The 15,396-nt window shown below is 36.9% G+C and overlaps 1 protein-coding gene across 1 annotated transcript in view; it reads left to right on the plus strand.

Moving 5' to 3' along the window:
- PDE3B (phosphodiesterase 3B) overlaps nucleotides 1-14,954 on the plus strand; it is a 230,857-nt gene extending 215,903 nt beyond the window's left edge. The window contains exons 12-16 of the mRNA XM_007956802.1: nucleotides 2,115-2,314; nucleotides 6,348-6,551; nucleotides 8,864-9,025; nucleotides 12,737-12,992; nucleotides 14,740-14,954. Coding sequence (XP_007954993.1) covers nucleotides 2,115-2,314; nucleotides 6,348-6,551; nucleotides 8,864-9,025; nucleotides 12,737-12,992; nucleotides 14,740-14,954 — 1,037 coding nt within the window. The remainder of the gene's footprint in view (nucleotides 1-2,114; nucleotides 2,315-6,347; nucleotides 6,552-8,863; nucleotides 9,026-12,736; nucleotides 12,993-14,739) is intronic.
- The last annotated feature ends 442 nt before the right edge of the window (nucleotides 14,955-15,396 follow it).

Consider the following 15,396-nt stretch of genomic DNA (forward strand, 5'->3'; position numbering starts at 1 on the left):
CTAAGCACCTGAGAGAGTGGGCACCTCCCAGAACATTGTTTTGTGCCACGCCCAACAGAAATACTCCAGGTGGACACCTTCAGCAATCAGGAGCTCCTCAGTTGCTCATAGCAAATCCCACCTTGGAGTTTACAAAGACTTATGGGTAGAAAAGCCACACAAAGTAATTTACTATACCACAGACCCCTAATGGATCAAGCAGTGCTCAGAGTATCTTTGGCAGATAATGATCCCCTATGCATCCTCTGGAAGACCTTTACAAGAGAATCACAGTATAAATCCTTAGCCTTTTGAGGCTAAACCAAGGCATGGTCCTCAAATAACTATTGTTTGTTTGTTCTGTAAAAGAGCTGCTAGATTGTTGTTGGGTTCTGGTAGATTTTGAATGCAGCACTAGGTTACCACTGTCCTACCTGCGAGGAACTCTCTGAACAGCCCGTCTATAAAGCTGGTATGCATAGCTGCCGTCAGGCACCGAGGAGCCTCATGGTTAGTGTGTAGAAATACAGTTGATTTGGGCCTATTGGTCTTGTGCCCTGCAACCTTGATGAACTTGTTTACTACTACTAAAAGGCTTTCAGTGGATGTCTTGGGATTTTCTCTATATAAGATTATGTCATCTGAAAATAGAAGATAGTTTTACTTCTTCCTTTCTGATCTAGGTACCTTTTACAGAGGCCTCCTTTTAAATTAAGCAGCCAATTAAAAGAATCACCAGTTTCTGAAAGAAAGCAAATACATGGAATAGTTTTTTATTTATGTAAATAATTAGGTTTAATTGAATAAGTCCTTGTTAGCTATTCTTTTTCATACAACTAATTCCATAAACATATATGAACCAATGTATTAAAATCCTAATGAGAAGTCTATGTAATTACTGACTTTAAAAAGATACCTTTTGTTTTTTTAATATGCTTTTGAAATTCTAGGTCACATCCAGAATGCATACAACATTGTAAATAGTTGAAATTATTGCTTCTGATATTAATAACTAAAGTCCTATTAAAATTTGAATGTTTAAATACATCCTTCTCCATGCATTTAAGTATGGATTTTTTTTTAATTATTTAAAAAATAGCTCTAGTGTGGGTGTTTCTAAAACTCAATTTAGGTTCAAAATATACTTTAAACAGTGTTAAAATAATGAGCTATCTTTATAATTATTGCTTACGTGCATTAAAGCCATTATGTTAAAAAAATTTCCTGGGATGACAAATACTGAGTGAATTATTATGATAAATTACACTTTGGACTTTGACAACCCAGGGTCATTATTCCTTATTCCATTGGTGAACACAGCCAGTGGAATTTGTTATCCCTCCTAATCTTTGTGGTTTTATTTGCTGTTTAGTCTAAGTACGATTTCTTTTTTCTTTCTTATATTTTCTTGAGATTCCTTCAGCAAAAATAATCAAGTGACCATTTAAATAGGTAGAGCCACCAAAATACAAAAAAGAAAGAAATCAGTCACAAGGTATTGAGAAACCAAAAAGGACATTGAGATACTGAACATGTTGCTTCTACAGACAGAATAAAAATAGAGTTATAGTGACTGATCTATTCCTCAGGTTTCCATACCTATTCATTATGTTACAAGGTGATTCAAGGAAGAAAAAGAAGGGATAGAAAGGTTATAGAATTTACCAATGAAATGTAATCTAAGGGAGATTTGAAAAGCATTTTTGTTAAGAAGCTTAGTTTGTTAATATATTAAATTCCCAAATTTCTGTACTATTTCTTATCAAATTTTATTCTCTTTTCCTGTTACTTCCTATATGCTAGCTATTATTACATCTTGTTCTTAATAACAAATATTTTTAAAATAACAGGTTTTTTTGTTTTATGTGTTTTGTATTTAGCCCCAGTAATACAGCATCAAGCTGGCATGAGAATCTTGTTGTCCCTGTAAAGTAAATAACTTCAGGGTTTAGTTAACACTCTGCCTCTCTATTAGCATCTTTGTTGAAAACAGTATACTGTTTTAAGTGCATGCTTTCAAATAGGCATGTCAAAAAATACATCATCATATTACCAATGGGGAAGCTCCCTCCTTAGCATAATTGTGGGGAAGGTATGTGTTTATGCTATTTATTTTGCTATTTGCTGTTCCTCAGATTCTGATGGTAGAATTAACTCTGGGCGAATTGCTTACATTTCTTCGAAGAGCTGCTCTATTCCAGATGAGAGCTACGGCTGTCTGTCTTCAAGCATTCCTGCTCTGGAATTGATGGCTCTATATGTTGCAGCTGCCATGCACGATTATGATCACCCAGGGCGAACAAATGCATTTCTAGTGGCTACAAATGCCCCTCAGGTAGGAAGTACTTTTTCAGAAAGTTTACATGCCAATTTTGAAATTTTACAATCATGCTGTATATCTCTTTGTACACATCCTTCACGTGAATCATGTGGCCATTCCATTTGACTCCACAGCCCTAACCAGTTGCCATTGGGTTGATTCTGACTCGTGGTGACTCCATGTGTGTCAGAATAGAACTATGCTCCATAGGGTCAATTTTTAAAAATGCAGTCGATTCCCTGACCAGAACAAGAGTAGGGTTAATTGTGTGTGTGTGTGCACACGTGAGAGAGGGAGTGAGAATGTAGATAGGTTAAAGGGTTATGCGATTGATTTTGTCCATGAGACTCACCTGTTATCAATAGTAGAATTTGGGGAAGTCAATCTCCAGGCCTTTCTTCTGAGGCATCTCTGGGTGGACTTGAACTGCCAACCTTTTGTTCAGTAGCCAAGCATGTTAATCTTCTGCACCACCCAGGGACTCCTTCTGAGACCTTACATTGCAATTAATTGGATAATAACACATGGTATTGGCATGATTTGTGCTAGGGAATTAGGAAAAAGTCACTTTCTTCAACTAGAAAGTAAATAAATAAATCATGAACTAGTAAACACTGATTTGTGAAATTCTAGGGTGCATGCTGTTTATATTTTGCCTTTCTTCAAATTGTTAAAACTCTTTAACCAGATCTAAGACTTACTCTTCCTTCTGGCTAAGTCCTGTCTATGGCTGAAAGCTATGATGGTTGAGGAGGTTTTTGTTACTGTTGTCATCTTGTTTCCGTAACAGATGCCTTACTACCCAGAACCTAAAATTCTTAGCTCTGAATATATTAGTGTATGTGAAAATTTTTCTAGTACAATATTTTTGTATCTAGTACAGTTGATAAGGTGCACAATTCCTATAGAGTCATCGTTTTCATGAAAAGGTAGATGTTTCCAACAAATTCCAACAGATACTGTAATTTTAGTAGGTTTTGAACATTAGGACTTGGAGCTAAAAATATGGTTTTAAATAGAATTCAGTGTGATTGGGGGTATTCAGGCTTATGATTCCAGATATGTTATTTTTGTTTCCAGCCTCGTGCCTTACTAAGGGAAGGTGTTCAGTAATTGTTTGCTGAATAGATGTCACTTCTTTCATATTATCTCTCTATGTTTAAACGTCAGTTCTGATTCTTTCATCTTCTATAGCATTTTCTGTGTTGCTTTCTCACTTCTGTTTCTTTCATATACTCTAATTTTTAAAAATGTAGTAAGTAGATTCTCTGCCAGAGCTCGAGTAGGATTAAGTGTGGGGGGGGGGGAGAAAGAGAGGGAGAGAGATGTAGGTAGGTTAAAAGGGTTATGTGACTCACTTTCTCCAATGAGACTCATCTGTTAATAGCTCATGATTTTTCACTGGTAACTTACTGATGGATCTCAAGCTAGTTATTAATATTCACCCATTTCATAAGTATTTCTTTGACAGAAACTACATATGTTATTTCTATCTTCTTATTGTTAAGAATTATCAATAGATGAAGCAATAGAGAGTTCTGGAATGGAAGTGAGATCAAGTAGAGAGTTTAGTTATGAATAAGTACAGCAATTTAGCTAGTCTCCTTGCTTTGATCCCTGCCATCCTTCCAGGCGATTCTCAACACAGTAGCTGGAGTGATCCTGTGAAGCTGTCTGACTTGTTAAACCCTCAGCTAAAGAGATCAGTTAAATCAGTAAGCTCAGAATTTCTTCACCATCTTAATTTCTTCTCCCTTCGAAATTATCAAAGAAATATAGAATGGGACAAAGTATGAATTTATATTAGAATCTAGAGCTAATCCTAATCACCATACTGGAAACTTCAAAGACATGGTGAAAATGAGAATGGATTGAAGAAAGGCCAACTAAGAAAGAAAAATCCACCTAGAGAATGAGTGGAAGAGGTCCCCTGCTGGACCCCAGTAAACTCACAGGGCACTCACTCATTGTACACTGTGCTTTAAGGGGCTGGGAGTCTGATTCCTGCTTTCTGAACAGGAAAGCTATTCAGATAGTTCATCAATCCACATCAGATTTGAGCATGAAGTAGTCAAATTACTAGTAAATGTAAACTGATACATTAAGGAGTCTTTGAAGCTTATTCTTCCCCTTTGATATTTATGTTTAGAAGTTAAGACTGACATGAAATACCTTTAAATGGCCCATTGAAAAGTTTAAATCATATCATTGCTTACACAGAATCAACAGTGTTTAAAAATCTATACTTAAATCTAAGTTATAACTAATTTTTACAAATATTAAGTAAACCTGTTGCTGCCAATCCCACTCATAGCAACCCTATAAGACAGAGTAGAACTGCTCCATAGGGTTTCCAAGGCTGTAATGTTTATGGAAGCAGACTGCCACATTTTTCTCTTGCAGAGCAGCTAGTGGGTTTGAACTTTTGGGTTAGCAGTTGAGCGTTAACCACTGCAGTACCAAACTCAAACCAAACTCACTGCCATTGAGTTGATTCCAATTCATAGTAACCCCATTGGGTTTCTGAGGTGGTAAATCTTTACAGAAGCAGACTGCCCCGTCTTCCGTCTGCAGAACACCTGGTGGGTTTGAACCACTTACCTTCTGATTAGCAGCCAAATGCCTTATCTAGTATGCCACCAGAGTGCCTTACTGCACTACCAGGGCTCCTTAATTAAGTAGAGCTATTTAATTAATTAATCTAACTAATTTAAGTAAGCTCTCAGAACATGTATTTTAACTATATTACATTCTATTTGTATTTATCCTTTTCCTCTCACTAAATAAGCTCCATGAAAACAGAGATAGGGTTTTTATTTTTACCCCTGACCTTTAACACAACATGGCTGTGAAGTTCAATTTAATAATAATATGCTTATTTAACAATGTAAAACAAATTCATAGGTGAAAGAGGTTTTAGAAATTCTATCATCCAGTGGTTTTGAATCTGTATTACAAAGTTCTAAAGTGCTAAAGAGGTGCACCAAAGTCTTCCACTGGAGTTAGATGGAGAAAAACTTAGTAGTTCTAAGCCCTTGTGTATCATTTGAACCAGAGGATTTATGCTTTTATCTGTTTCACACTTTTTACTCCTAGCTACTGTGTCAGGATGGGAGTACAAGTGTCTTCCTTGGACAGCACTTTTGCTTCCTCTTCTTTAGTCACCACCATCTCTGACCCCATGTTTGCTATCTCTTACATAAAACTATCTCTAAACCTGCTCTATGTCCCTCACTTTATTAGCCGAGACTGTTTACTAATTAAATGAAGTAGGCTCCAAAATAACAACTTTACATCTCTTGGAGGCAGCATGGTGTCTGCAAAGAAAATGGACTATGGAGACAAATTAACCGGGCTTCAAAAACTAACCCTTTTATTCTCATCAGATCTAGCATGAAGTAATCAAATTACTATTAAATGTAAAGTGATGCATTAAGGAGTCTATGAATCCAGGTTTTATGGAGGCATAGAGGTTGAATGAACCCCTGAAACTATTGCCCTGAGATAATCTTTAAACCTTAAACTAAATTGTCCCCTGACGTCTTCTCAAAACCAAACAAGTTTAGCTTACCTAGTAAAGAATGTCTGCCTTAAGCATTGAGTTCTTATAAGATCTATTTATATGGGATCAAATTGACAGCAGCAACTCAGATGATTAGATAAGAAACTTAGGAGGTAGTGAGTTTATGTTAATTGGAGAGGAACAATTTGGAAAAGAAGGTTGAGAACTACTTGAAGAATGTAAACAAATGTCACTGAATTGTACATGGAGTAATTGTTGAATTGGTGTATGTTCTGCTGTGTATATTCTCAACAACAAAAAATGAAATGTATCTATTAAAAAACACTAACCCTTTTACTTACTAGCTGTGTACCACAGAAGGAAGGTATACTTGAGCCTCTGCACTTCAGTCTGCTCATTTATAAAAATATTACGACTCTCCTTCACAGGTATTAAAATACCTGGCAGAATGCCTGGCACACAGAAGGTTCTCATTGTTTGTATATTTCCAGCCGGCACTAATTCTCTTTCTCTATTCCTCGTTAGGCAGTTTTGTACAATGACAGATCTGTTCTTGAAAATCACCATGCTGCATCAGCTTGGAATCTGTATCTTTCTCGCCCGGAGTACAACTTTCTTCTTAATCTTGATCATGTGGAATTCAAGCGCTTTCGTTTTCTAGTTATTGAAGCAATCCTTGCCACAGATCTTAAAAAGCATTTTGATTTCCTTGCTGAATTCAATGCCAAGGTTTGTTATATAAAATATCACCTGATTTTAAAAACACAAGATTTTATTGTGTTACTGATGAAAGGTATTCTTTGATGTTAAGTTACAATAAAAACTACTCATGAAGTTACTTTAAGTGTCTGATATAAGATAATATATATGTCTATATTTTTAAAGGGAGCTCTGGTAGCATAGTGCCTAAGGCACTTGACTGCTAAACCAGAAGGTTAGCGGTTCAAACCCAGCAGCCACTCCTTGGAAAGAAGATGGGGCAATCTACTTCCATAGTGATACTGCCTCGGAAACCCAAGGAGGGGTCGCTATGAGTCGGGTCTGACTTGACGGCAAATAACAACAACAACAACATATTTTTAAAGATAAAACAGTTTTACTGTTATGGTAACATGTCCTAAAATACTATTGCTTGCTGTATTTCCTTTCTGACACATGGATTTACATTGTTGTGATTTTCTTCTACATAATCACAAACTGATGAATTACGTTAAAAGCTTTCATGGGCCAGTTTCAGAAAGTCATGCACAGTGCCAAGTAAGGCATTATATGAAATTAAAAATGTGTTTCTAAGAAGCCAGTCATGCCTACCTCCTTTAACCTTCTTTATATTAATGATGGTCAAGTGATTGGTGTGGGGGAGGAAAATTATTCCATTTTCCTCTATTTGAGAATAACTCACTCATTCAGTAGCTATTGGTATTGCCTGCCATATGCAGTCATTGTTCTAAGAAGAAATGAGGTTAAAAAAAAAGGTGAAAGTCCCTGTCCTCCAAAAACTCACATTCACCAGGGAATCTATATACACTATCAGAGTATGATAGTAGTGCTAACGGAAGTACATCCTAGCCCTCAGACTTTCGGGGTGAAAAGAAGTTAAGAACCCCTGATATAGATTCCTCAGGGAAAAATTGCCCTCTTTCGCTGGCAGGAAGCTGCTGTTTTCTTGATGACTGTCGTGACCTATATGAAACTGTACCTTCAGGCTACAGGAACTAGTTGCAAAGAAGGGGTGGTACTAGATTAAACCCCTGAAAGAAAACCTCTACATATAGTACTGTTGTGATATTAATAAAATAACATATAAAAATTAGCAAGAAAGCAGTGTTGCTTGAAAGTTAGTTCATAGTTGTATAGTTATACTAACTTTTATTTTATTTAATGATTAAATACTCTTAAGTGTATAAGTCACAGTAATAGAAGTTTTTACAGGTGAAAATATATTAAACTCAATAGTTTTGAATTTGTGTCCTTCAGAGACTTCTGTTCTGTGGTCCCTCTAGAAAATACCACTTGAACAGACCACCCACTCAGTTTCAACCAAAGAACCTTCCTTTTAATTATTTCCTGTTAGTATTCTACATTTTTTTTTCTTTGACCAAAGGGTACAGATAAATCAGCCTCATAGCAAAGTTCAGAAGCCACTGATCTGACCCATTCTCTTCATTTTTTACAAGCAGCAATTTGAGTTCTTAAAAGGCATAGTAATTTGAATAAATAATAATAATGAAAATTACTATAAATAATATTATAATTTATTTACCATTTACTAGGAATTAGACATTTTTAACTTATTAATCCTCATGATAGTACAACTAGATTGTTATTACTTTTCCTATACATGGGAGCTCTGGTAGCATAGTGGCTAAGGCACTTGACTGCTTACCAGAAGGCTGGCGGTTCAAACCCACCAGCCACTCCTCGGAAGGAAGGTTGGGCAATCCTACTTCCGTAGTGATACTGCCTCGGAAACCCAAGGAGGGGTCGCTATGAGTCAGGGCTGACTCGACGGCAAACAACGACAACAACGATTTTATACATGAATGAAGTAAAACCCAAAGAAGTTAAGTAATTCTTCTTGTGTTACACAATGAATAATTAAATCACACTCAGTCAGAATTGAAAACCATAGAGGTCAGCCTCTAAGAAATGTGCTCTTTCAGCTATATCATGATTGCATTTCACAGCTACAGCCAAGTTTTCCCTAGCTCCTTAAATGTTCTTTTTTGAGGTAGAAATATTATACTACAATTACCCCAATTTATTGATATTATATATAAAACGATTCTTTGTGGTATTAGTAGTATTGAAACCCATGATTTGTTAAATGTTTTTAGAGGGCTCTTTTTCCACTGAAACAAATTATATGATACTTCAAATGGGAAGCTTAATCAGAATGATAGCAGCCCATGTTATGGACTGATTTAAAGAAGCATTTACTGAAATTTTTTCCTATCTTTAGCCAGGAAACAGTCTTAAGATAATTTGGTGAAATACTTCTGTACTTCAGAACTTAATATAATTCTCTTCTTCCCAAATAGGCCAATGATGTAAATAGTAATGGTATAGAATGGAGTAATGAAAATGATCGCCTCTTAGTGTGCCAGATATGCATCAAGCTAGCAGATATAAATGGCCCAGCTAAAGTTCGGGACTTGCATTTGAAATGGACGGAAGGCATTGTGAATGAATTTTATGAGCAAGTAAGTTAAAACATGAGATTGGTGAGATTTTTAAGAGCTGCTACATAAAAACTACTCTCTAGGATTTTAGTAGCTACATTAAGTGCTTGAAATCTGAGCTGCTTTAGCCAAAAGAAGTTAGTAATTACTGCATGTGCTCAGGTTCTTAATATTTTCTCAGCTTTGTTTGCCTTTGCTGCAAAAATGTGTAACAAAAACAGCCATAAGAAAATAGCTTACTTCCTAGCTGGAGTGGGTTGAATATACTGTTGAGTCTAGAGGTGAAGACAGATTACATTATGTCTTTTTCAACCCTGAGAGTCTATAACCTCACAAAAAACTGAAACTCACTGCCGTGGAATCGGATCCAACTCATAGAGACCCCTCCTTGGGTTTCCGAGGCGGTATCACTACAGAAGTAGATTGCCCAATCTTCCTTCCAGTCTATAACCCAGAATAATTTATTTCCATATGAAGTGGTTTTTAAGTGATTTACAGTATGCTCAGAATATATGTAAATAATATCAACCATTTTCAGTTTCTGATATAGAAAGACTAATTACCTGCTAGGGGAGCTCTGGTAGCATAGTGGCTAAGACACTTGCCTGCTAACCAGACGGCTGGCGGTTCAAACCCACCAGCCACTCCTCGGAAGGAAGGTTGGGCAATCCTACTTCCGTAGTGATACTGCCTCGGAAACCCAAGGAGGGGTCGCTATGAGTCGGGGCCGACTCGATGGCACATAACAACAACAACAACAATTACCTGCTACAGAAACATTAACTGAGCAGTAGTCCTAGCAGAAATTAAGAAAGAAATTGTGTTGTTGTTGTTGTTGTTGTGTGCCATCAAGTCAGCCCCGGCTCATAGCGAACACTCCTTGGGTTTCAGAGGCAGTATCACTATGGAAGTAGATCGCCCAACCTTCCTTCCGAGGAGTTGCTGGTGGGTTTGAACCATCAGTCTTCTGGTTAGCAGTCAAGTGCCTTAGGCACTACTGAAAATGGGGACAGTAGATGTTTTGTGTTTGTTGAGGATTCAAGATATAAATAACTTCTATTCTCAAATTAAAAAATTCTTGGCATTTAAAATATTTTACTACTTTTCAGTATCTGTACCTTTTTTTTCCTCCAGATTTAAGGCTCACTGCAATGTAAAAGTACACTGATTGTCCCACATGCCTAATATTTTATCAAATATCAAATACATCTTCTTGCCTTTGGAATTGCATTCCTTGTTGTCCTTAATAATCAGGAAAGATCAAGATGGTCTACCAAGTGAGGGCTTTGTGACAGGGCTTTTTTTATCATGAGTTGCTACTCCAATAGGAATCATGAAATTGAGCCTATATAACAATGTAAACCTAAAAAAACAAACAAAAAACTGTGCCATTGAGTCCATTCCAACTCATAGCAACCCCCATTGAGTTTCTAAGGCTGTAAATTTTTACAGAAGCAGACTACGTTATCTTTCTTCCATGGAGCAACTGGTGGGTCCAAACCACTGACCTTTTGTTTAGCAGCCAAATGTCTTAACCATTTAACCAGCTATACCACCAGAGCATTTTATATAGTCCTGTATATAACCTGTTATATTTTGTCCCTCCAGATTGTATTGAACGACCAACCAGTAAATGTGTAGTATCTTTCATCCATCTTAGCTAAACATCCCAATATAATAATACTTTGTTATTCACAAGTTACAAAATACCATACTGTATAATTGTGGAAATACAAAAGTTTCCCAAGGTTATTGATATTTATTATTCTCTGATGTATTTGAACTAAATTATATGTAATTTTGGTATAATGAATAGTTGTAAACATTTGCCCAATTTGTAGATTGCAGTAAGCAGTTTTCATATTCTTATCCTCATTTTTAATGAGAATTGAAACCTGCCTCAGAGTTCTCCAGTTGATACCATGTTCACAAAAGACGAATTTTATGCTAAGAAAAATGCCATCTTTGTCATGTTTATACAAACAGAGGTAATAAAAAAGTAATAGTATATGCCACTTTTAGAAAACTCATTAATTCAGTGAAATAACATTATAAAAGTTCATTTAGACCCAATTTATAATTATTTTGAAAACATATTTAACTAATACCTATCAATCAAACTGAGAAGACATACCTTACTTTGAATACTGGCCCCTTTTCCTTACTAACAGTGTGGATTTGGGTAGTTACTTAACGTCTTTCTGCCTCAATTTCTTCATTGGTAAAATCAGATTAATGATGGTACGTCCTTCATAAAATTGCTCTGAGGATTAAATTAAGTGCTTAGAATAGTTCCTAGCTCAAAAAAATGTTACCTGCTATAAATTCAGATTTACCACTAAAAATATTATCTCAGACAGTTTCCTTTACTCTTTGATTATTCATGTCAAAGGATGTCATCTGACACCCTACCACACAGAGTTGTCGGAAGGTCAAGTGTGCTAATGTATGTGAAAGTCTTACTCATCCTCCATGAGAACTATTCAACTTCTTTTAGATAAGGATACAAATTTCTAACCTTGCCCAACTTTTTTTTTTTTTTTAATCCTAATAATGCTACATTTATGCTTTTAGGAAGAACGAACTTCCTAAGCTCTGTAAGCACCATGGGCTTCCAAGAAAACCGAACTCACTGCCTTCGAGTCAGATTATCTGATTCATAGTGACCCCTCCTTGGGTTTCTGAGGTGGTATCACCGTGGAAGTATATTGCCCAACCTTCTTTCTGAGGAGTGGCTGGTGGGTGTGAACTGCCAGCCTTCTGGTTAGTAGTTAAATGCCATAGGCACTAAATCCAAACTCCTGGGATGTATCTATGAAACTGCAAAGAATCCTATGGATAAACCCATCTATTTAAAATAATAATTTTTTTCTTCCTAATAAAATATAAAATTGTAGAAGATTTTAAGTAACTGGGACAGTTTCTGGTTGTTCCCTTAGGATCATGATGGCTTATCACAGACATTGCTTCCCTGAAGAATTTGTGCTTTGTGGAGAGTATTCATTCCCAGCCAGTTCAGACACTAGGAACTAACAGTGCCATCTGGGGAATGCTCATAACTGTTCAAAACACTTTACATACTATTGATTTTTACCTTCATGGCAATGCTATGAGGTTGATTATTATTCAAATTATATAAATGAAGAAATTGAACATAGTGCTTGCTCAGCAACATAGGCAGTAAATGGCAAAAGCAAGTTTTGAAACTACCTGATGTCTGATGTCAAATTGGGCATGTCAGAACCCTAGAGGCCACAGGGGAAGTGTATCAGAGGCAGGCAGTTGGGGCTCTGGGCCTAGAATCCATATCTCAACCACAGTTGTTATACTATCTATTTTAAATATTAGGTCTTCTGAGTTCTACTTTTCAAAAAGGAGGAGTAATTTGAAAAGCACTTGCAAAATCAACTCTGTAAATTTGAGGTACAACTGGAACAACAAAAATGTTTGCATTGTACTATCTTCCCTCAAAAGAAATTTATATAGCACATTACAGAATTTTTCAGGTTGATGTGTAAAGAGTATGTGAATACTCTTGTTTAGGATTTCTCAAACATTAGGGACATTCTTACAGGGAAGTGACAGAGTAATTAGATTCATCGCTGTTTCTCTGTAAAAATAACTTCGATGTAGAATATGCTGATTTAAATACCTCAGGATACTTTTAACAGCAAAGCTCAGTAGTTGTGCTTTCAACAGTTAAAACTTTCTTCTTCTTTTAAAAATGATCAGGGAGATGAAGAAGCAAATCTTGGTCTGCCTATCAGTCCCTTCATGGATCGTTCCTCTCCTCAACTAGCGAAACTCCAAGAATCTTTCATCACCCACATAGTGGGTCCCCTGTGTAACTCCTATGATGCTGCTGGTCTGCTCCCTGGCCAGTGGATAGCAGCAGAAGGGGATGATGATACTGAAAGTGACGAAGAGGAAGAAGATGGTGAAGAATTAGACACAGATGATGAAGAAATGGAAGACAACCTAAATCCCAGTAAGAATACAGGGATACTATAATTTCTTTACTGTTATTAACTACAAATGTCCATTCAGTTTGGATTTGGATCTTGGTTTCTAAGATACAGATTCAGTAGGCATATTTTGAGGGATTACTAAATGTTCATATTCACATTTTGAGTAACTATTGGGTACCATGCTGTCACAAACAGGCATTCTTATCATTTCACTTAAAGTAGCATCTCTTAAGGTACAATCAGTACTCGTCAGCAGGCTCCTCTTATCTATCTATACATAAGACTCTCACCACATCTGAATGCATGTGAGGTAGGTGGGTCCTAGTGCTAGTATGCCTTTATCTCAACCCCTCAAAAGAATCCTCTGTCTCTGCTAGGCAGCTGAGGAACACAACTTCCAAAACAGCTTGCTAATCTGCGCTTGACACAGATTTGGAAAATGGAAACACCGGAAAGGAAAAAAAAAAAAAGCCATGACTCTAAGGGAAGAACCAAGTTTTGTGGTGTTATGGATTACCAAATCATAGTGACATATTTTCCTATAAGGCAATGAGTTCAAATGGAAATGAAAAAGAAACATTTGTTACCTTTGTAATTATGAATGCAATCAGTTATTTGCTCTTTATTTTAATGTAATATTTAATTATGTCTAGCTAATTTTTTTATAAGCATGCTAAAAATCAGAACAGATAAGGTGACAACAAAGAATCTCCCACCAAAACACTTTGTACTCAGATTAGTGTAGCAAACAGCAATCGTATGCCATTACCATCGTGTCAACTGGCAAGGTTGACTGCCTTTTAAAAATTACTTATACAGAGAGTTCCTGGGTTACAAAGGAGATCTGTTCTAATTGTGTCTTTAAGAATTTGTCAGTCAGTCAGAACAGGTGCCTCTGGTTCTTACTTAGCCTTACTTTAGTGCAAGAAAAGACTCCAAGACTCATCAGTGATTTAAAAAGTACACATGCAGCAAGTGAAGACTGTCATGAAGAATTTGTTGCAAGTAAGGGTTAGTACGATCATGTCATAGTGAGGGCAAATTTACGTAATATTAAAGCATGGCTTCAAAGATGTCAGCGCCCTACTCAAAGATGGGGGCATCCCACTCAAAAATTACTGCCACCTGTGCTGAATGTGTGACTGTGTGTGGCTCTCCAGAGTCCTGCCAATAATCCAATCTCATGCATCAGGCTCCTGAAAGGGCTCACTGTATGTCTTCTAAGTCTCCCATTAAAAATCTTTAACCCCAAAATTTTCCCATTCCAGTTACTGTAACAAATCACCCAAATTATAAAAATTTTCATCTGTTCCCATTTTCCTTCATCAGTCATGACAGAACCAGTTCAAAGCTCTGCGTTAAGGCGCAAGTAGGACTTGTCCGTAATCTGACATTTGTAACCTGGGGATTGCCTGTACTTGCCAAAATTTTGGTAATTGTGTCTAATTCAATACATAAAAAATCCTAAAAAGGCTAAACTTTGCACTGTTATTACTCATCAGTTGACTTTTCAGCTCCATCCTCCTCACCCCTTTACTCCCATCCAGCATCCCCTAATCCTCTTGTTTTGTTTTTAACCCTAAAACTTAACACTATCTAACATACTATTTTTGCTTCTGTTAGGTCTTTATTTTTATCTTCCTGTTTTCTACTATAACCCCATAGGCTAGATAAGTATTTGGACTATTATAGGTCCTCACATATTTGTTGAATGAATGACTGGACTTTATTGACATAATGAGAATATATCTGTTTTAAATTTGACAGAACCACAAAGAAGGAAAGGCAGACAGCGAATATTTTGTCAACTAATGCACCACCTTACCGAAAACCACAAGGTATGGAAGGAAATCATAGAGGAAGAAGAGAAGTGTAAAGTGGATGGGAATAAACTGCAGGTGGACAGTTCTTCCTTACCTCAAGCAGATGAGATCCAGGTCATTGAAGAAGCAGATGAAGAGGAAGAGCGACAGTTTGAATAAGAAAAGGCATATTGAAGAAGCCCCCACGAGCTGTGCCCAGGGTCCAAGGTCGTCGCCTAGTTTTCACTGTGCAGACTTTCAACTAACTCCTTCCCACGTGGACAGGCCTTAATACTGTGAGGGGAACCCTGCTGTCCTGGCAGTTTCCCACTCTATGCACTTTCACCACATGAACTAGAAAATTATTCTTAGAGCTTGGCTTGAGTTGACCTGTGTTACAAAGCCTTTAATGCTTTCTCTGGTGCACAAATACCTTGTCATAATGCTGCTTTGCTGAATAGTGAGCTCTTATTTTTCATAGAATGGTGGTGCAGCGGTAAAGGCTCAGCTGCTAACCAAAAGGTCAGAAGTTCGAACCCACCAACTGCTCCACAGGAAAAAGATGTGGCAGTCTGCTTCTGTCAAGATTTATAGCCTTGGAAACCCTATAGGACAGTTCTAC

The sequence above is a fragment of the Orycteropus afer genome, unplaced genomic scaffold, assembly GCF_000298275.1.
Source record: "Orycteropus afer afer isolate SDZICR_OR568_19922 unplaced genomic scaffold, OryAfe1.0 scaffold00014, whole genome shotgun sequence".
Lineage (NCBI taxonomy): Eukaryota > Metazoa > Chordata > Mammalia > Tubulidentata > Orycteropodidae > Orycteropus > Orycteropus afer.